Source organism: Bubalus kerabau, chromosome 5 (genome assembly GCF_029407905.1).
Source record: "Bubalus kerabau isolate K-KA32 ecotype Philippines breed swamp buffalo chromosome 5, PCC_UOA_SB_1v2, whole genome shotgun sequence".
Classification (NCBI taxonomy): Eukaryota; Metazoa; Chordata; class Mammalia; order Artiodactyla; family Bovidae; genus Bubalus; species Bubalus kerabau.
Genome location: NC_073628.1, coordinates 7,500,516 through 7,514,467, shown reverse-complemented (window position 1 = coordinate 7,514,467; position 13,952 = coordinate 7,500,516). Strand labels below are relative to the sequence as shown.

The window sequence follows — 13,952 nt, the reverse complement described above, 5'->3', positions numbered from 1 at the left end:
TGCAACACCGATTCCCAGGCCCCAGCCTCAGAGATTCTGATTCCGTCAGTTCAAGGTGGGGCCTGGGACTCTGCCTTTCTAACCCCCTCTAGGAAGTCCTCTTGCTGCTGCTCCATGGACCACGCTGGGATCACCCCGACCTTACCCACTGTGTTAGTTCAGGTGAAGGCTAAAGAGATGTCAGAATGCAGCAGCCCAGGACGGCCAGTCAGCGGTCCTCACTGAGTCCCTGGGTTCCAGGAGCCCCCTATATCCTCAGCAGTGGCCCCTATTTCCAGCCAACAGTGAGGAAACGCCTCTGAAGCAAGCAATGGTCAATTTTCACACATTTCTTCTGCTCACATGTCGCTAGCAAGAAGCCAAGCAGCAGTCCCCACCGAGGGGAACAGAGCCTCACTCAGCGGCCGTGTGCCCAGCGGCCACGCTGTGAGAAGGGAAGAATGCTTAGGGTACCGTCTGCTGCTGTTTCACACGATTCCATAAACAAGGGATCCGAAGAGCACATGGGGAGGTCGAGTCTGGGTGAATCTGAGCTTAGGTGTCTCGTGGGAGACTGTCACAAGCCCCAGGCAGGGCAGGGTAGCAGAGCAACTGAGCTCTGGAGGCGGAGGCGCAGATGCGTGCAGGTGAGCTGTGTAAAGCAGCAGCCGTGCGGCCTGGGACGGGTGACACGCTGTCTCTGAACCAAGGCCACCTCCTGTGTAAACCGTGGTGATAACACTGTGATTGTCTTTATATGGGGGCCCCAGTAAATGGCAGGATCCCAGGCATTCAGGTCACCATGTGCGGGCGGAGGGGGGCCCTGGTTGATCTCAGACTAGGTTAGGATGTCTGCTCACTTTATTTGCCAATTAAGTGAACCCTTTCGCTAGTTTTTAATTCCCCTTTAGCAACAGAGATGGTGAAGAAAACAAGTGCCCTCGATGGGAGTGGGCGAGGCAGACACTGCTCCTCTGGAGACCCCAAGAGGGGCCGGGCGAGGGGATCTCTCAGTGGAAGCTGGTAAGAGGGTGCCGGGGAGGGGGGGGTGGTGGTTGGAGTGAAGGATGGAGGCTGGGACTGTGCTTCATTTCACAAGCATTTATCAGGCTCCTTCAAGCATGGGGCTCCGTGCTGGGAAACGACCAGAAATAGGACCCTTGACCTCAAGGAGCACCCAGTCTAACTGGGAAACTGAGAAGCAAACCCACCACCGTGATTAAGTATAGGCCAAGACTGTGATCAAGGCATGGGGATGAGCAGAAAGGTCTGGAAACCCCAGAGTCAGTTCCGGGCAAGGGGAGGCAAGCCAAGGAAGGACTCCAGGAGACAGGCCCAGGTTGGAGCTGGCTCAGCCCTGGGATGGGGGAATCAGCCTGCAAGCACTGCCCACTGCTGGCTGAGAGGAAAGGAAACTTCTAGGTGGGAGGCGATGAGAGAGTACGGCTTGTTCAGGGACCTCAAGCAGGACTGGGCTGCTAAGAACAGAAGGAGAGGAAAGCTGGGGAGCAGAGGGGAGGAGGGGGCCTTTTCCTGAAGGTGACGGAGTCACTGAAGGATTCTGGACTAGAGGAGGCATAAAGGCTACCCTCAAGTCCTGCACGGAGAGGTTTGAAGGGAAGTGAGGTGGGGGGCCAATGAGGATCTCCTCACTCAAATCCAGGGAGGGTGGTTAGCACCAGGCAGCTCTTAAAGGGGAAGAGTCACAGGACGGGTGGTTGGGGGGGCCACAATGTCACCAGCTCCGCTGGCTCTGAGTTTACTTCTCAGATTCAGGAAGCCAAGGAATCAGGGCACGTGCTGCCAAGAGGCCCAGGCCAGCCTTGGACTTTGGGGGGCGGGGGGCGCCAGGGACCCCAGGCCTCCTGGTCCCACGCTGTCTCCCCAGCCCCGTCTGGTCTGAGCACTGGAGGTGACTTGGTAAAAAGGGGTTCACCCTCTGCATCAGACCCACGAGCCGGTGCTCTCAGCCTGGCCTCCAGTCTGGGCAGGTGGGCGGTGGTCCTGCCAGGGAGCTGCCGGAGTCGCCCGGCCGGCTCACCCCCAGAAGAGGAGGAGGTGCTCATAGCTGAGGAAGGTGACAGCGTTGACGGGAAAGGCGCGGGCACTGTTGATGGTGAGCCCCCGGAAGAAGACCCCCAGTCCTTCCTGCCGGGCACTGCTCACCATGCAGTCCAGCAGCCCCCCGTAGGCCCTCTGCTTCAGCCCTGCCATCTGCATCCGGGACTTGATCACATCCAGGGGGGTGGCGGCAACCCAGGAGGTGATGCCGGCAAAGCCCCCTGCCACCAGCACTGTGCCCGAGCCTGGGGGCAGGAGTGGGGAGGCATTCAGCCGAGGAATGGAACAGCCCCCCATCACAGTCCCCCTCCCCGTCCTCCCCTTCCTTCCTCCTCTCTGTCCCCCGCCCTCTGACCCCACTTCACTTACTGGGGGTCTGGCCGTCCGGCGTGAATTGGCGACACAGCCATTCATAGGTGACGAAATAGATTCCCAGAGTGGGGGTGTCCCTCAGGGTCAGGGCCCAGGCTCCCCGGAACAGCCCCCGGGGCCCCTCGGCCTGGAAGATGGAGGCGGCACAGTGCATGGGTCCCCGGTACCGGGGCGGGGGGCTCCCCGGCTTCGCCCTGGGCTCCGTCTGGTTTTGTAGCCGGACTTTGATGAGATCAAAGGGAGCCAAGCAGTAGGCCTGTAGGGAAGGAAGCACAAAGGGCCTGGGCGGACCTTGGGACAGGAACAATCCCTCCGAGTTGTCTTGATGGGAGGAAGGCAGCGAGCAGACACGGCAGCATCTTTCCGCAGAGCCTCGCGGGCTCCCGTGGCCACTCTCAGCCTCTCTCACGCTCAGTGGGGAACGGGCCAGAGCCCCCTCCCTTACCATCAGACCCCTGACCGCAAGGAGCCCTGCCCCTCCCCTCGGCTGAACTTGCTGACACACCCATGGCGCTAAAGAAAGAGTTCCCTAGAAGGCCAGTGCTTAGGACTTGGTGCTTTCATTGCCATGGCTGGGGCCCAAAAAAACAAAAAGAGAATTCCATCTGTGCCCACAAAACAGCCGGGGATGGACCCCTCCCCTCAGATAAAGAGGTCACCTCGATAGTGTTGAGGACTCAACTTCATAGACTCCTCCGGCCTCACCCCCTGCCAGGCGCCTCTCAGAGGCCCCTGGGTGGGGAAATTCGCCTCACAAAGCCCCAGACTCTAGCGTCCCAAGAAGGTGGGTGACAGGGTGGGATCTGACGGTCCTCGAACACGATGGCTGAGGCAGACGAGACAGATCTGGGGTAACATTGGTGCTGGGGGCTCGGAGGGAAGGGAGGAGCCAAGGTGTGAGTCAGGGGTGCAACTAGGGCACGTTCAGGTGAGGACTGAGATCCCAGCCGAGATTGGCACATCATTTCTGGACTTGGGTGTTTTTTGTTTTTCTTTCGTGGAAGGTACCCAAGCTCGCAGCCCTGGAGACGGCTGATGGCGGCGGAGCCTGCAGGCTGGCTCTGGTGGTGATCTTTACAGGGTGGCAGTTGGCTTACTTCCTCCTCCGCAGGAAGGGCCGTGGGCTGGGGTCCCTTCCTGTGAGGTGGTGCTGTGATGTCACCCTCCCAGCAGAGCCCATGGGCAGTACTGAGCTGAGGGCTGCTCTAGGGGGTGGGTCCCTGGGGGTGAAGACATGGCTGGGCCAAAGGCAGGGTGGCGGGGAGGGGTGGGCTCGGGTCCCTGCCCTCCCCACCCTGTGCCCACAGGGGCCGTGGGGATGTCAGACACTATACCAACCTTAGCCGAGTCAAATGCAACTTTTGTACACAAGAGGTTGTCATTCCCTGCTTTATGCTAACTAGAGTCTTCCTCTCCATCTCCATGCAAAATATACATTTTCCATCCAAGGTGGAAATCAGAGCCTTGGTCTTGGTGGTAAACGGGGCTCCACGTGGTCCCTGGACCCTATCCCCATCAATGACTGGACAGTCCCCAGTTCCACCATCTGTTCTGCTTTCTGAGGAACCAGAGAGGAAGGAAATGGAGAAGCTGGGCCCGGTTGAGCCTAAATCAGGCCAGTTGGCCTGGGGGCTCACTCTCTTCCTTGTTTTTGCTGGATGCAGGTCTCAGGGTTTGGGAAATATGCAGGCATGAACCCCACACTAGGGGCAGAAGCAAAGCCAGGACCTTTTGGGTCTCATGAATTATTAATTCACTCAATGAGCCCCTGACTCTGTTCTTTGTCCTTGCTCTCTGCCCTGAAGTGGACAGAGCATCAGGGCAGGTGTCAAGTAGAGGGTGACCTGGGGTACTAGCTGTGGGGGGGGTGTGGAGCCAGGTGCACACCCTTGGACCTCTGTGCTCAGGCCCCCCCTTAGCTAGGGCTCCCCCTGCTGCCCTCTCCCCTCCACCCCACCCCTCAAAACCCAGTACTCGAGCACCGAGAACAAAGACCAGAACCAAATGGTTAGTCACTTAATAATTAACACCCTGGACCTCTCCCAGCGAGATCTGTGGATGGGCCACAGGTGAGGGTCAGAGATGGCAACAGACCCCCCACCCCGAGGTGGGCACCAACGGCTGTCCTTCTGGCACTGTCTCCCCCTTCACCCCAGCTCTCTTGCCCCTTGCCCCTTCTGTTCTCCATGACTCTCCCCTCCAGACCTGCAGCCTAGAAGGCCACTGCTCGGCCAGGCCAGGTCCCAGGAGCAGGCCTTTCCCCACCACTCCTCACGTTCCCCTTGAGAAGGCCGGGGGTCTGCGGCTGTGGGTCACTAGAGGCAGGTTGGAGAGAAAGGAGTGAACTGATCATCACTATGCAACTGTGTGTGTGTGTGTGTGTGTGTGTGTGTGCGCGTGCATGCGCATGCCTGTGCACCCCCTCACCTGCAGGAACCCCCCGGTGCAGCCGGCTATGAAGACGTGTGTGTAGCTGGGAGGCTGGGCCCGCCGCTCCTGGTGGGAGGTGGCCGTCAGCGCCAGCAGGGCGTTGCTGTAGACCCCGAACAGGACGGAGTTGACCACAGCTATGCTGGCGATGGGGAAACTCATCCCCTTGAAGAAGCCCAGGAGCTGCAGAGACACGGTACGTGGGGCTCTGGGAGCCTCCCTTTGGCCCTCTCCAGGCCTGGCACGGCCTCCTCTGGCTGGAAACCACTCCCAAGTCTGGCCACAGACAGGTGGAGGCTGGCTAAGGCTGGGGATGGCCTCAGCTCCACTTTGGGGGGCATGAAGCTACTGCTCAGCCCATCCCCTGGTGGCCCCAGACTTGGGTCTTCTTTCTCTCTTCCCGGGGACAGAGCCCTTCTGGGGGAGAAGGAAGCTGGCCCCAACCGCCCGGAGGCCTCCCACCCACAAACCCAGCAACACAGGCCACCCACCGACTCATGGCGGTAAGTCTTGACCATACAGTCAACGATGCCCCGGTAGGTGGTCTGGGTCTGCAGCCGCACCTGGACAGGGAGGACAGAGCAGGCGGGAAGGCAGGCGTCCAGCCGGCTCATTCCTTGGGCCCTTTGGGCGGGACCCCAGCAGGACGGGAGAGGCAGAGAGAGCCTCCGAGAGCCAGGCCCTGCTCTCTCCCTTATATCTGCTTCAGGCGACATCTTTCCTTCCTTGGGTGCCTCCCCTAGACTCACCTTCACAGTGTCAAAGGGGTGTCCCAGGACCAAGCCCAGAGCTCCTGTGGGGACGAGAAGGTGCTAGGAGTGAGGCCCCTTGGGCTGGGCTGAGGAAGCCAGGGTGTCCCAGCGGGGAGCAGAAGTTGCCCCTTGGCAATTTTCTCCGTGCCAGGCACTGGGCAGGGAAGGTGTGGGGAGCAGAGAGAGAGAGTGAGCCTGACCCTGCCTGGAGGACGCACATGCAGAGGGGAGGAGCCAACCCCAGACACACAGGGTAATCGCCCGTCCGGACTTGACCCCCGAGCATCCTGCTGACTTGTCTAACTGGGGGATTCCAGGGCTCCGGCCTCCCTTCGGCTCACAACTGCTGTTGAGTTCAGGGCCTTGGTCCAGGCCCCGCCCTCCCAGCGCTCTGCCCTGGCAGTGCAGAGTCGGGGGCTCTGAGAGGACGTCTGCTGGCACCAGGGGGGCCCAGCCCCCCAGCATCTCCCCACCTCCTGGTCCTGCCCTGCTTAGCAGAAGCTGGTCCTGGAGCTTCGGGGAGGTCACTCAGATGCTGGGCTGGGGCGACAGCACAGCTGGCCTCAGGGCTCACAGCCCATTGCCAGGTAGGACAGAGGTCCAGAGCGGAATGCAGGACAGCGGCTGATGTCAAAGGTGAACTGTCCTCTGAGCCCTGGAGATGGAGCTGGCAGCGCAGGTGAGTCTGGGAGAGCGCTCACCACGGCCCCACCCCTGACAGGTGTCCAGGTTGGCGGGGGGCAGCCTGGGGCTTGGCAGTAGCCCCCGCCCACTGCACCGTCCTCTCCTCGCCCCCTCGGGCAACTCCCAGGAGGCCCAGGGACGGCTGGTTCTGGGCACTCCCAGGCCACCAGGACTTTGGCTTCAGCTCCTCTCAGGTCACCCACCTTCCCCAGGAAAAGTGACCTGCAATTGGCATTGATATGACAGAGGGAAGAAAAGTGTCTCACCGGAGATCCAGCCGGCCACAAACTCCTCCGCGGGCATGTCTGGCAGGGGCGGGCACAGATGGCTCCAGCAGAGGAGACGCTGGTGAAAGTGTAATTCCACCCTCCCCGGACCCTGGACTGATAATCTGCTACTAATGTTTAACCCTGGGTGAGGGCCGGGTGCCAAGACCTCAGGGGACCAGGATGGGGAGCCAACCAGCTCTAGAGATGTGCAGAGTGTGAAATCTCACGGGGCAGGGAGGATGGCCCACCGTGGCCTGAGCCCCCTGACAGCCAGCGAGGGCCTCGAGGTGTGACCAGGCCTGGCAGCCAGGCTTGGGCCCTGGGGGAGTCCCTCCGGGGCTGCCTCAGTGGACAAGGATTTAAGGAGCCACCCTCCCTTGGCCCAACTCCTGCTCATCTCCCAGCCCTGCACAGCAGGCTGCTCACCCCAACTGGGGTAGGTGGGGCCTGGCCACCAGGAACCAGGCCCAGCCAAGAGGAGTGACTCACCAGGGCCGGAAGCCACCTTCTCCAAGGGTTGTTTACCACTGACTCCCCAGCATGTGTCAGAAACAGCCTCCCTTGCCTTCTCCTCCTGGAGCCTCTTTCCCAGGGGAGAGCTGGGGACATGGTGTATAAGGATGGTGTGTCTCTTTGCCTGGGGTGACCAAGCTATGATGCCCACTTTTCTGTGGACAACAACTCAAGCCAACGGGCCAGGGACCGGAATCCCTGTCTTCCTCTCTGCTTCCTTAAACCTACTTCCCCTGCTGCCATCTCACTAAACGAATGGTTACTCCGGTCACCCTCTTGCTCTGTTATGAGCTGTGCCATGCTAAGTCACTTTTGTCGTGTCCGACTCTTTGTGACCCCACAAACTGTAGCCCGCCAGTCTTCTCTGTTCATGGGGTTTTCCAGACAAGAGTATTGGAGTGGGTTGCCATTTTCTCCTCCAGGGGAATCTTCCCAACCAGGGATCAAACCAGCATCTCTTAGTTCTCCTGCATTGGAAGACAGGTTCTTTACCACTAGGGCCACCTGGGAAGCCCCAAAACACACATGCTTTGTTTTGAAAATGCTACTTTGTATCATTTAAAAATGTGTTGCCTCTTGGCCTTACACCTGGAAACTGACACAGCATTGTAAATCAACCATGTTACTGTTGCTCTGTCCCTGAGACCTGTCCCATTCTTTGTGACCCCATGGACTGCAGCACGCCAGGCTTCCCTGCCCTTCACTATCTCCTGGAGTTTGCTCAAACTCATGTTCATTGAGTCCGTGAAGCCATCCAGCCATCTCATTCTCTGTCACCCCTTTCTCTTCCTGCCCTCAATCTTACTGAGCATCAAGGTCTTTTCCAATAAATAAACTATACTTCGACTTAAAAAATTTTGTTGCCTCTTTTTATAAATCAGATGATTGCTCATAGGTTGTGTTTTCTATAAGTGTCTGGTACTTTGATTTTTCCTACTCTGTCATCTCTCTCTGCCCCACAAGGGGAGACATGTACATGGAGTGAAAGAAGCACAGGGTTTGGCATCTTCTAAATTGAGTTCCAATGCCAAAGAATGCTCAGACTACCGCACAATTGCCCTCATCTCACACACTAGTAAAGTAATGCTCAAAATTCTCCAAGCCAGGCTTCAGCATTATGTGAACCGTGAACTTCCTGATGTTCAAGCTGGTTTTAGAAAAGGAAGAGGAACCAGAGATCAAATTGCCAATATCCGCTGGATCATGGAAAAAGCAAGAGAGTTCCAGAAAAACATCTATTTCTGCTTTATTGACTATGCCAAAGCCTTTGACTGTGTGGATCACAATAAACTGTGGAAAATTCTTCAAGAGATGGGAATACCAGACCACCTGATCTGCCTCTTGAGAAATTTGTATGCAGGTCAGGAAGCAACAGTTAGAACTGGACATGGAACAAAGACTGGTTCCAAATAGGAAAAGGAGTACGTCAAGGCTGTATATTGTCACCCTGCTTATTTAACTTATATGCAGAGTACATCATGAGAAATGCTGGACTGGAAGAAGCACAAGCTGGAATCAAGATTGCCGGGAGAAATATCAATAACCTCAGATATGCAGATGACACCACCCTTATGGCAGAAAGTGAAGAGGAACTAAAAAGCCTCTTGATGAAAGTGAAAGTGGAGAGTGAAAAAGTTGGCTTAAAGCTCAACATTCAGAAAACGAAGATCATGGCATCCGGTCCCATCACTTCATGGGAAATAGATGGAGAAACAGTGGAAACAGTGTCAGACTTTATTTTTCTGGGCTCCAAAATCAATGTAGATGGTGACTGCAGCCATGAAATTAAAAGACGCTTACTCCTTGGAAGGAAAGTTATGATCAACCTAGATAGCATATTCAAAAGCAGAGACATTACTTTGCCAACAAAGGTTCGTCTAGTCAAGGCTATGGTTTTTCCCTTGGTCATGTATGGATGTGAGAGTTGGACTGTGAAGAAGGCTGAGCGCCGAAGAATTGATGCTTTTGAACTGTGGTGTTGGAGAAGACTCTTGAGAGTCCCTTGGACTGCAAGGAGATCCAATCAGTCCATTCTGAAGGACATCAGCCCTGGGATTTCTTTGGAAGGAATGATGCTAAAGCTGAAACTCCAGTACTTTGGCCGCCTCATGTGAAGAGTTGACTCATTGGAAAAGACTCTGATGCTGGGAGGGATTGGGGGTAAAAGGAGAAGGGGATGACAGAGGATGACATGGCTGGATGGCATCACTGACTCGATGGACGTGAGTCTGGGTGAACTCTGGGAGTTGGTGATGGACAGGGAGGCCTGGCATGCTGCGATTCATGGGGTCGCAAAGAGTCGGACACGACTGAGTGACTGATCTGATCTGATCTGAAACTGAGTTCCAGTCTCAGCTGCCCCGGCCAGCAAGGTGATCTGGTCAGGCACGTGCTTTTTGAGGATCTCTTGTCCCATGTCATTTGGGAGGCTTGGGAGGCCATCAAAGGGGCTTTCCAGGTATTGGTGTTGTCTACAAAAATAATCAACAACAATCTATAATAAGAATTGAAAAGAGTTTTATTTGAGTCAAACTGAAGACTATGCCCCAGAAGACAGCCTCAGATAACCCTGAGGAAGAGCTCTGGAGAAGCATGGTTTTCAGCACAGTTTTATGTCTGATCAGAACAAAGATCCGTCTAGTCAAAGCTATGGTTTTTCCAGTAGTCATGTATGGATGTGAGAGTTGGACCATAAAGAAGGCTGAGCGCCAAAGAATGGATGCTTTTGAACTATGGTGTTGGAGAAGACTCCTGAGTCCCTTGGACAGCAAGGAAGTCCAACCAGTCAATCCTAGAGGAAATCAGCCCTAGATATTCATTGGAAGGACTGAGGCTGAAGCTGAAACTCCAATACTTTGGCCACATGATGTAAACAACCGACTTATTGGAATAGACCCTGATGCTGGGAAAGATTGAAGGCAAGAGGAGAAGGGGATGACAGAGGATAAGATGGTTGGATGGCATCACTGACTGAATGGACATGAGTTTGAGCAACCTCTGGGAGATAGTGAGCAACAGATAAGCCTGTCTTCTGCCCCGCTGGACTGCTCTGCTGTACTTCATGAGGTCGCAAAGAGTCAGACAAGACTTAGTGACTGAACAACGACAAGGAAAAGAACATCAAGCGAATCAGTGATATATTCCTTCAAAGTTTCAGAAAAACAAATCAGCACAAACACGGCAAGGCAATATGGCCTTGGTGCCTGAGAAGGGTGTCATCACTGAAGGAGCACCTGTGTTGGTGTCCCAGGAAGAGGGGCAATTCATCTTTATTTTTAAGATGGACATCCTTTTTTTTTTTTTTCCGGCTGCCCAGTATGTGGGATCTTAGTTCCCTGACCAGGGATCGAAACCACGCCCCCTGCAGTGGAAGCCCAGAGTCTTAACCGCTAGACTGCCAGGGAAGTCCCTTAACATGGACATTCTTTACTTCTGGTCAATAATTAAAGCAGATCTACAGTGTATGTTTGAGAGGCCACAAACAGGCTGTTCTAGTTAGCATCAAATTCAAGTTAACTCATGTATAAGCCAGAGTGCCTCCCCCACACCTCAGTAAGTGAACATTCCTTTTGTCAGTGTCCCCGTTCAGGACCACATCATCCAGGATCATGTTTCTGATTGTCTGTTAATCTCACGTGTGTTCCTATGAGGTAAGCCCGGAAGACAGCAGCGGTGCAGATGTGGAGGCAGGGGTGGGGCAGACCCATGGATGCAGGCAAGGTGCTGACCGCAAGTGTGACTGCAAACCCAGAGGAATATGGCCTTAGGAGAGCGTGGGGGCACTCCAGTGGAACACGGGCTTCACATTGACAAACATGAAATATTCTGTCCGATTTCTATTCTCAGGAATGTTGGGCAGTTGGGGCCTTGGGGTGGAGGTTGAGGAGAAAGGGGTCTTCTCTCAAGGGCACAGAGACCCCGGGCTCAGGTGTCACTGCCCAGAGAAAGCTGTGATGGCCCCAAAGGCAGTCCCAACCCCTGGAATTGCCTGGACACCTCCCTTTCTCTCTACCTCACCACCGTTCCCTGAGGAAACGCATTCATAGTACCTCCAAAACAGACCCCGAATCCAATCCCTTGCCAGCTCCCCCACTGCTTCTGCCCTGGCCCCAGACCACCATCACAGCCGCTTGGATACCTCCCCGCAGCTGGCCTCCCTGCCCCCGCCCCATCCCTTCCACTTCCCCTTCCTGCCTGTCCTCCACCAGCAGCCCGATAATGCAACTGAGATTGAAGTAGACCATGTCTCCCCCCTGCTCCACACCCTGCAATGGCCCCATCCTGCTCAGAATCAAAACCGAAGCCTTGGGGACTTCCCCGGTGGTCCAGTGGCTAGGAATCCACCTACCAGTGCAGGGGGTCTGGGTTCGATCCCTGGTCAGGAAACCAGATACCACGCCACAACTAAGACCCATACAGCCAAATAAATAAATCTTTAAAAACAAAACAAAGCCTTCCAGAGACTTCCCTGATGGTCCAGTGGTTAAGGCTCTGCGCTTCCACTGCAGGGACCACTAAGATTCCCCCATATGCCTTGCATTGCAGCAAAAAAGGAAAAAGCCAAAGACTTCCTGGGCTCTAGAGCACCTCTAGCCACGCTGGCTTCCATCTCTTCTCCCAACAGCCTCCCGCCTCCAGCCTTCACACCACTGCTCCCTCCTCCAGTTGGCCTCCTCTCGCTGGGCTCAGACATCGCCTACGCAGTAAGCCCGCCCTGACTGGCTCGGCGAACGCTGTTGTCTGCTCCACCTGCCCAGCGTTCCCAGTGCCCCTTCCCTAGCCCAACCTTCTCTTTCACTCATCACCTTCTGACACACCAAGCAATTAACTTGTCTGTCTGGGCAGGTATCTCTGGCTGTTTTGTTCCCTCATGTTATCTTAAAGGTTTAGAACTATGCGTGGTACAGAGTAGGCAATGAATGAGATATGAATGAGCGGACAAGTCAGGGAAGAGCATTAGAGAGCCCTGGGTCTCCAGTTCTCTCTCCCCATTTCCAAAGGGCCCCAAAGAATGTACAGTTCCCAAACACCCCCTACCTGCCCCTCCAGGTCTCCTCCAGCTCCTAGTTCCCCACCAGCCTAAGGATCAGTCCTGATGGTGCTCCTCCTCTCCTGCAGCTGCCAAAGCAGAACGCATCCCCCACCACCACTTACTCGTGGGTGGGAGCAGAACCTCCGACCTCCTCCCCCTGGAACTATCCTGGGCTCCTTGGGCTGCCCCCAAAGACTTTCCCGAGCCCTGGTCCCTCACGGACGGCTAAGCTGTAATTCTAGTTTTGCAGCTTGTTCTCTCCTGAGTGATGCTGGGCGATCCCTCCGTGGGCCTTTACTGTTTGCAAAAGTCAGGAACCAGCCCAGCAGATAGCTGAGTCCCAGGCCTCTTGGCTGTAAAGGCCATCAGGCTGCCTGTCTCTTCAGAATGGGCCCCACTCTGTCCCCTAAGCCTACCACACGACCCCAGCTCAAGGGAGACCCACAGCCACTCCCCAGAGCCTTACAGAAGGGCAACCCCACGCCCGGCTAGCTCTTCTCCAATTCTCCAGCAAGGTCCACCAGGTTAACCCTCGGCCTGGCAAAGCAGAGCTCAGGTCTTGACATTCTCTAGCTCACAACCTCCAAAATGGCTTCACTGCCTGCCAACACCCACCTCCGTGCCCCCCCCACATACTTCTACTCCTGGTGTTCATACCATCCCTGACCCCCACTGGGTGCCACCCCACCTTCCCACCTGCTGTGCTGTTTGCTCAGGCCTTCCCTGGTGTCCTAACCATGGTCCTGCAGCTCTCACTACCTGGAATGCTTTTAGGAATCTCTTCCAGCTCCCCTCCTCGCCGGACCTGGGTTCATCGCTTCACCACCACCACACATACTGCCAGACATCAGCTTTCTTATTGAACCTTCTGATCCTGTTTTCTCATGAAATGGAAATCTGATGCTCACCTCTTAATGTCTGAGAAAGATTATAGCACTTAGAAAAGGATCTGGCACGTGTTCTATGCTCCACAAATAGCAGCTACCATTATTCTTGTCAGCACTCACAGGGTCGTCCCTGAGGTTGACATGAGGAAACACACATGAAAGGGCCTAGCACACAGTAGGTGCTCAGGAATTGAGGACCTTGTTCTTCCTGCTTTTGACATTTTATAGCTCTTATGGCATTTCTGTCACCTTATGGGGCTTTAAGGCTTCCCAGGTGGCACAACTTGGGACTTCCCTGGCAGTTCAGTGGTAAAGATTCTGCCTTCCAATGTAGAGGGTATGGATTCGATCCCTAGTTAGGGAACTATATCCAGCATGCCACAGGGTGCAGCCAACATTTTTAAAATAAATAAATAAACACAACATTGTAAATCAACTATACTTCAATTTTTTAAAAATTTTAATGCAAAAACAAAAAAACATGCATCTTTCTTGGTGTTCTCTCTCCTCTGTCCCTCCACCCCACAGTGAAACCATAACATAACCTTTCCGAGGGCAGGAGCCTTGTCTCACCAAGGTCTCCACGCCCTGCCCCAGCCCAAGCCCCACACCCCAGTAAGCACTCAACATACTGAACTGTGTTTGCACTTTACCCCAGCCAGTTTAGGGAAGACACCGAGCCGTTGTGTCCCATCCCAGAGCCAGGAACCTAGAGGCGGGTGCCGCTTCCCACTGCTCACATCTGAGCTTCCCTGAGTCCTTAGGTCATGTTGGGAAGGAAGACAAGATGTAATGGGCCAATCGTGGGGCAACCTGGGTCCTGGAGGCTAGGCAGAGAGCTGTTTCAAATATTGAGACTTGGACTGTGTTAGGCTGGAGCTGCCTTCCAACACGCTGCAATCAGGGCAGGTGAGCCCTCTACCCTCCACCCCTCACCCCACCTCCTGATCACCCAGCCCATTGCTGTCATTTG

At 55.2% G+C, this 13,952-nt stretch overlaps 1 protein-coding gene across 3 annotated transcripts; it reads right to left on the bottom strand.

Moving 5' to 3' along the window:
• Positions 1–2,016: 2,016 nt before the first annotated feature.
• Positions 2,017–6,581, bottom strand: SLC25A45 (solute carrier family 25 member 45). 3 transcript variants are annotated; one of them, XM_055583328.1, is made up of 6 exons: positions 6,545–6,581; positions 5,592–5,635; positions 5,334–5,405; positions 4,840–5,025; positions 2,410–2,668; positions 2,017–2,285 (listed from the first exon to the last, which is right to left on the bottom strand). In XM_055583328.1, the coding sequence occupies exons 1-6, from the start codon at positions 6,579–6,581 to the stop codon at positions 2,017–2,019; spliced, it is 867 nt and encodes a 288-aa protein (XP_055439303.1). The 3 variants fall into 3 exon arrangements, with proteins under 3 accessions (XP_055439303.1, XP_055439305.1, XP_055439304.1); XM_055583330.1 differs by lacking the exon at positions 4,840–5,025; XM_055583329.1 differs by lacking the exon at positions 5,334–5,405.
• Positions 6,582–13,952: the final 7,371 nt, after the last annotated feature.

Bases quoted from the DNA above. Each gene is read 5' to 3' on its own strand.
- SLC25A45 (XM_055583328.1), bottom strand. From the start codon at position 6,581: ATGCCCGCGGAGGAGTTTGTGGCCGGCTGGATCTCCG. The intron at 5,406-5,591 runs GTGAGTCTAGGG...CTCCCTGTCCAG, and splicing joins ACCCCTTTGACACTGTGAAG to GTGCGGCTGCAGACCCAGAC. The intron at 5,026-5,333 runs GTGGGTGGCCTG...GTGTCTCTGCAG, and splicing joins AGACTTACCGCCATGAGTCG to CTCCTGGGCTTCTTCAAGGG.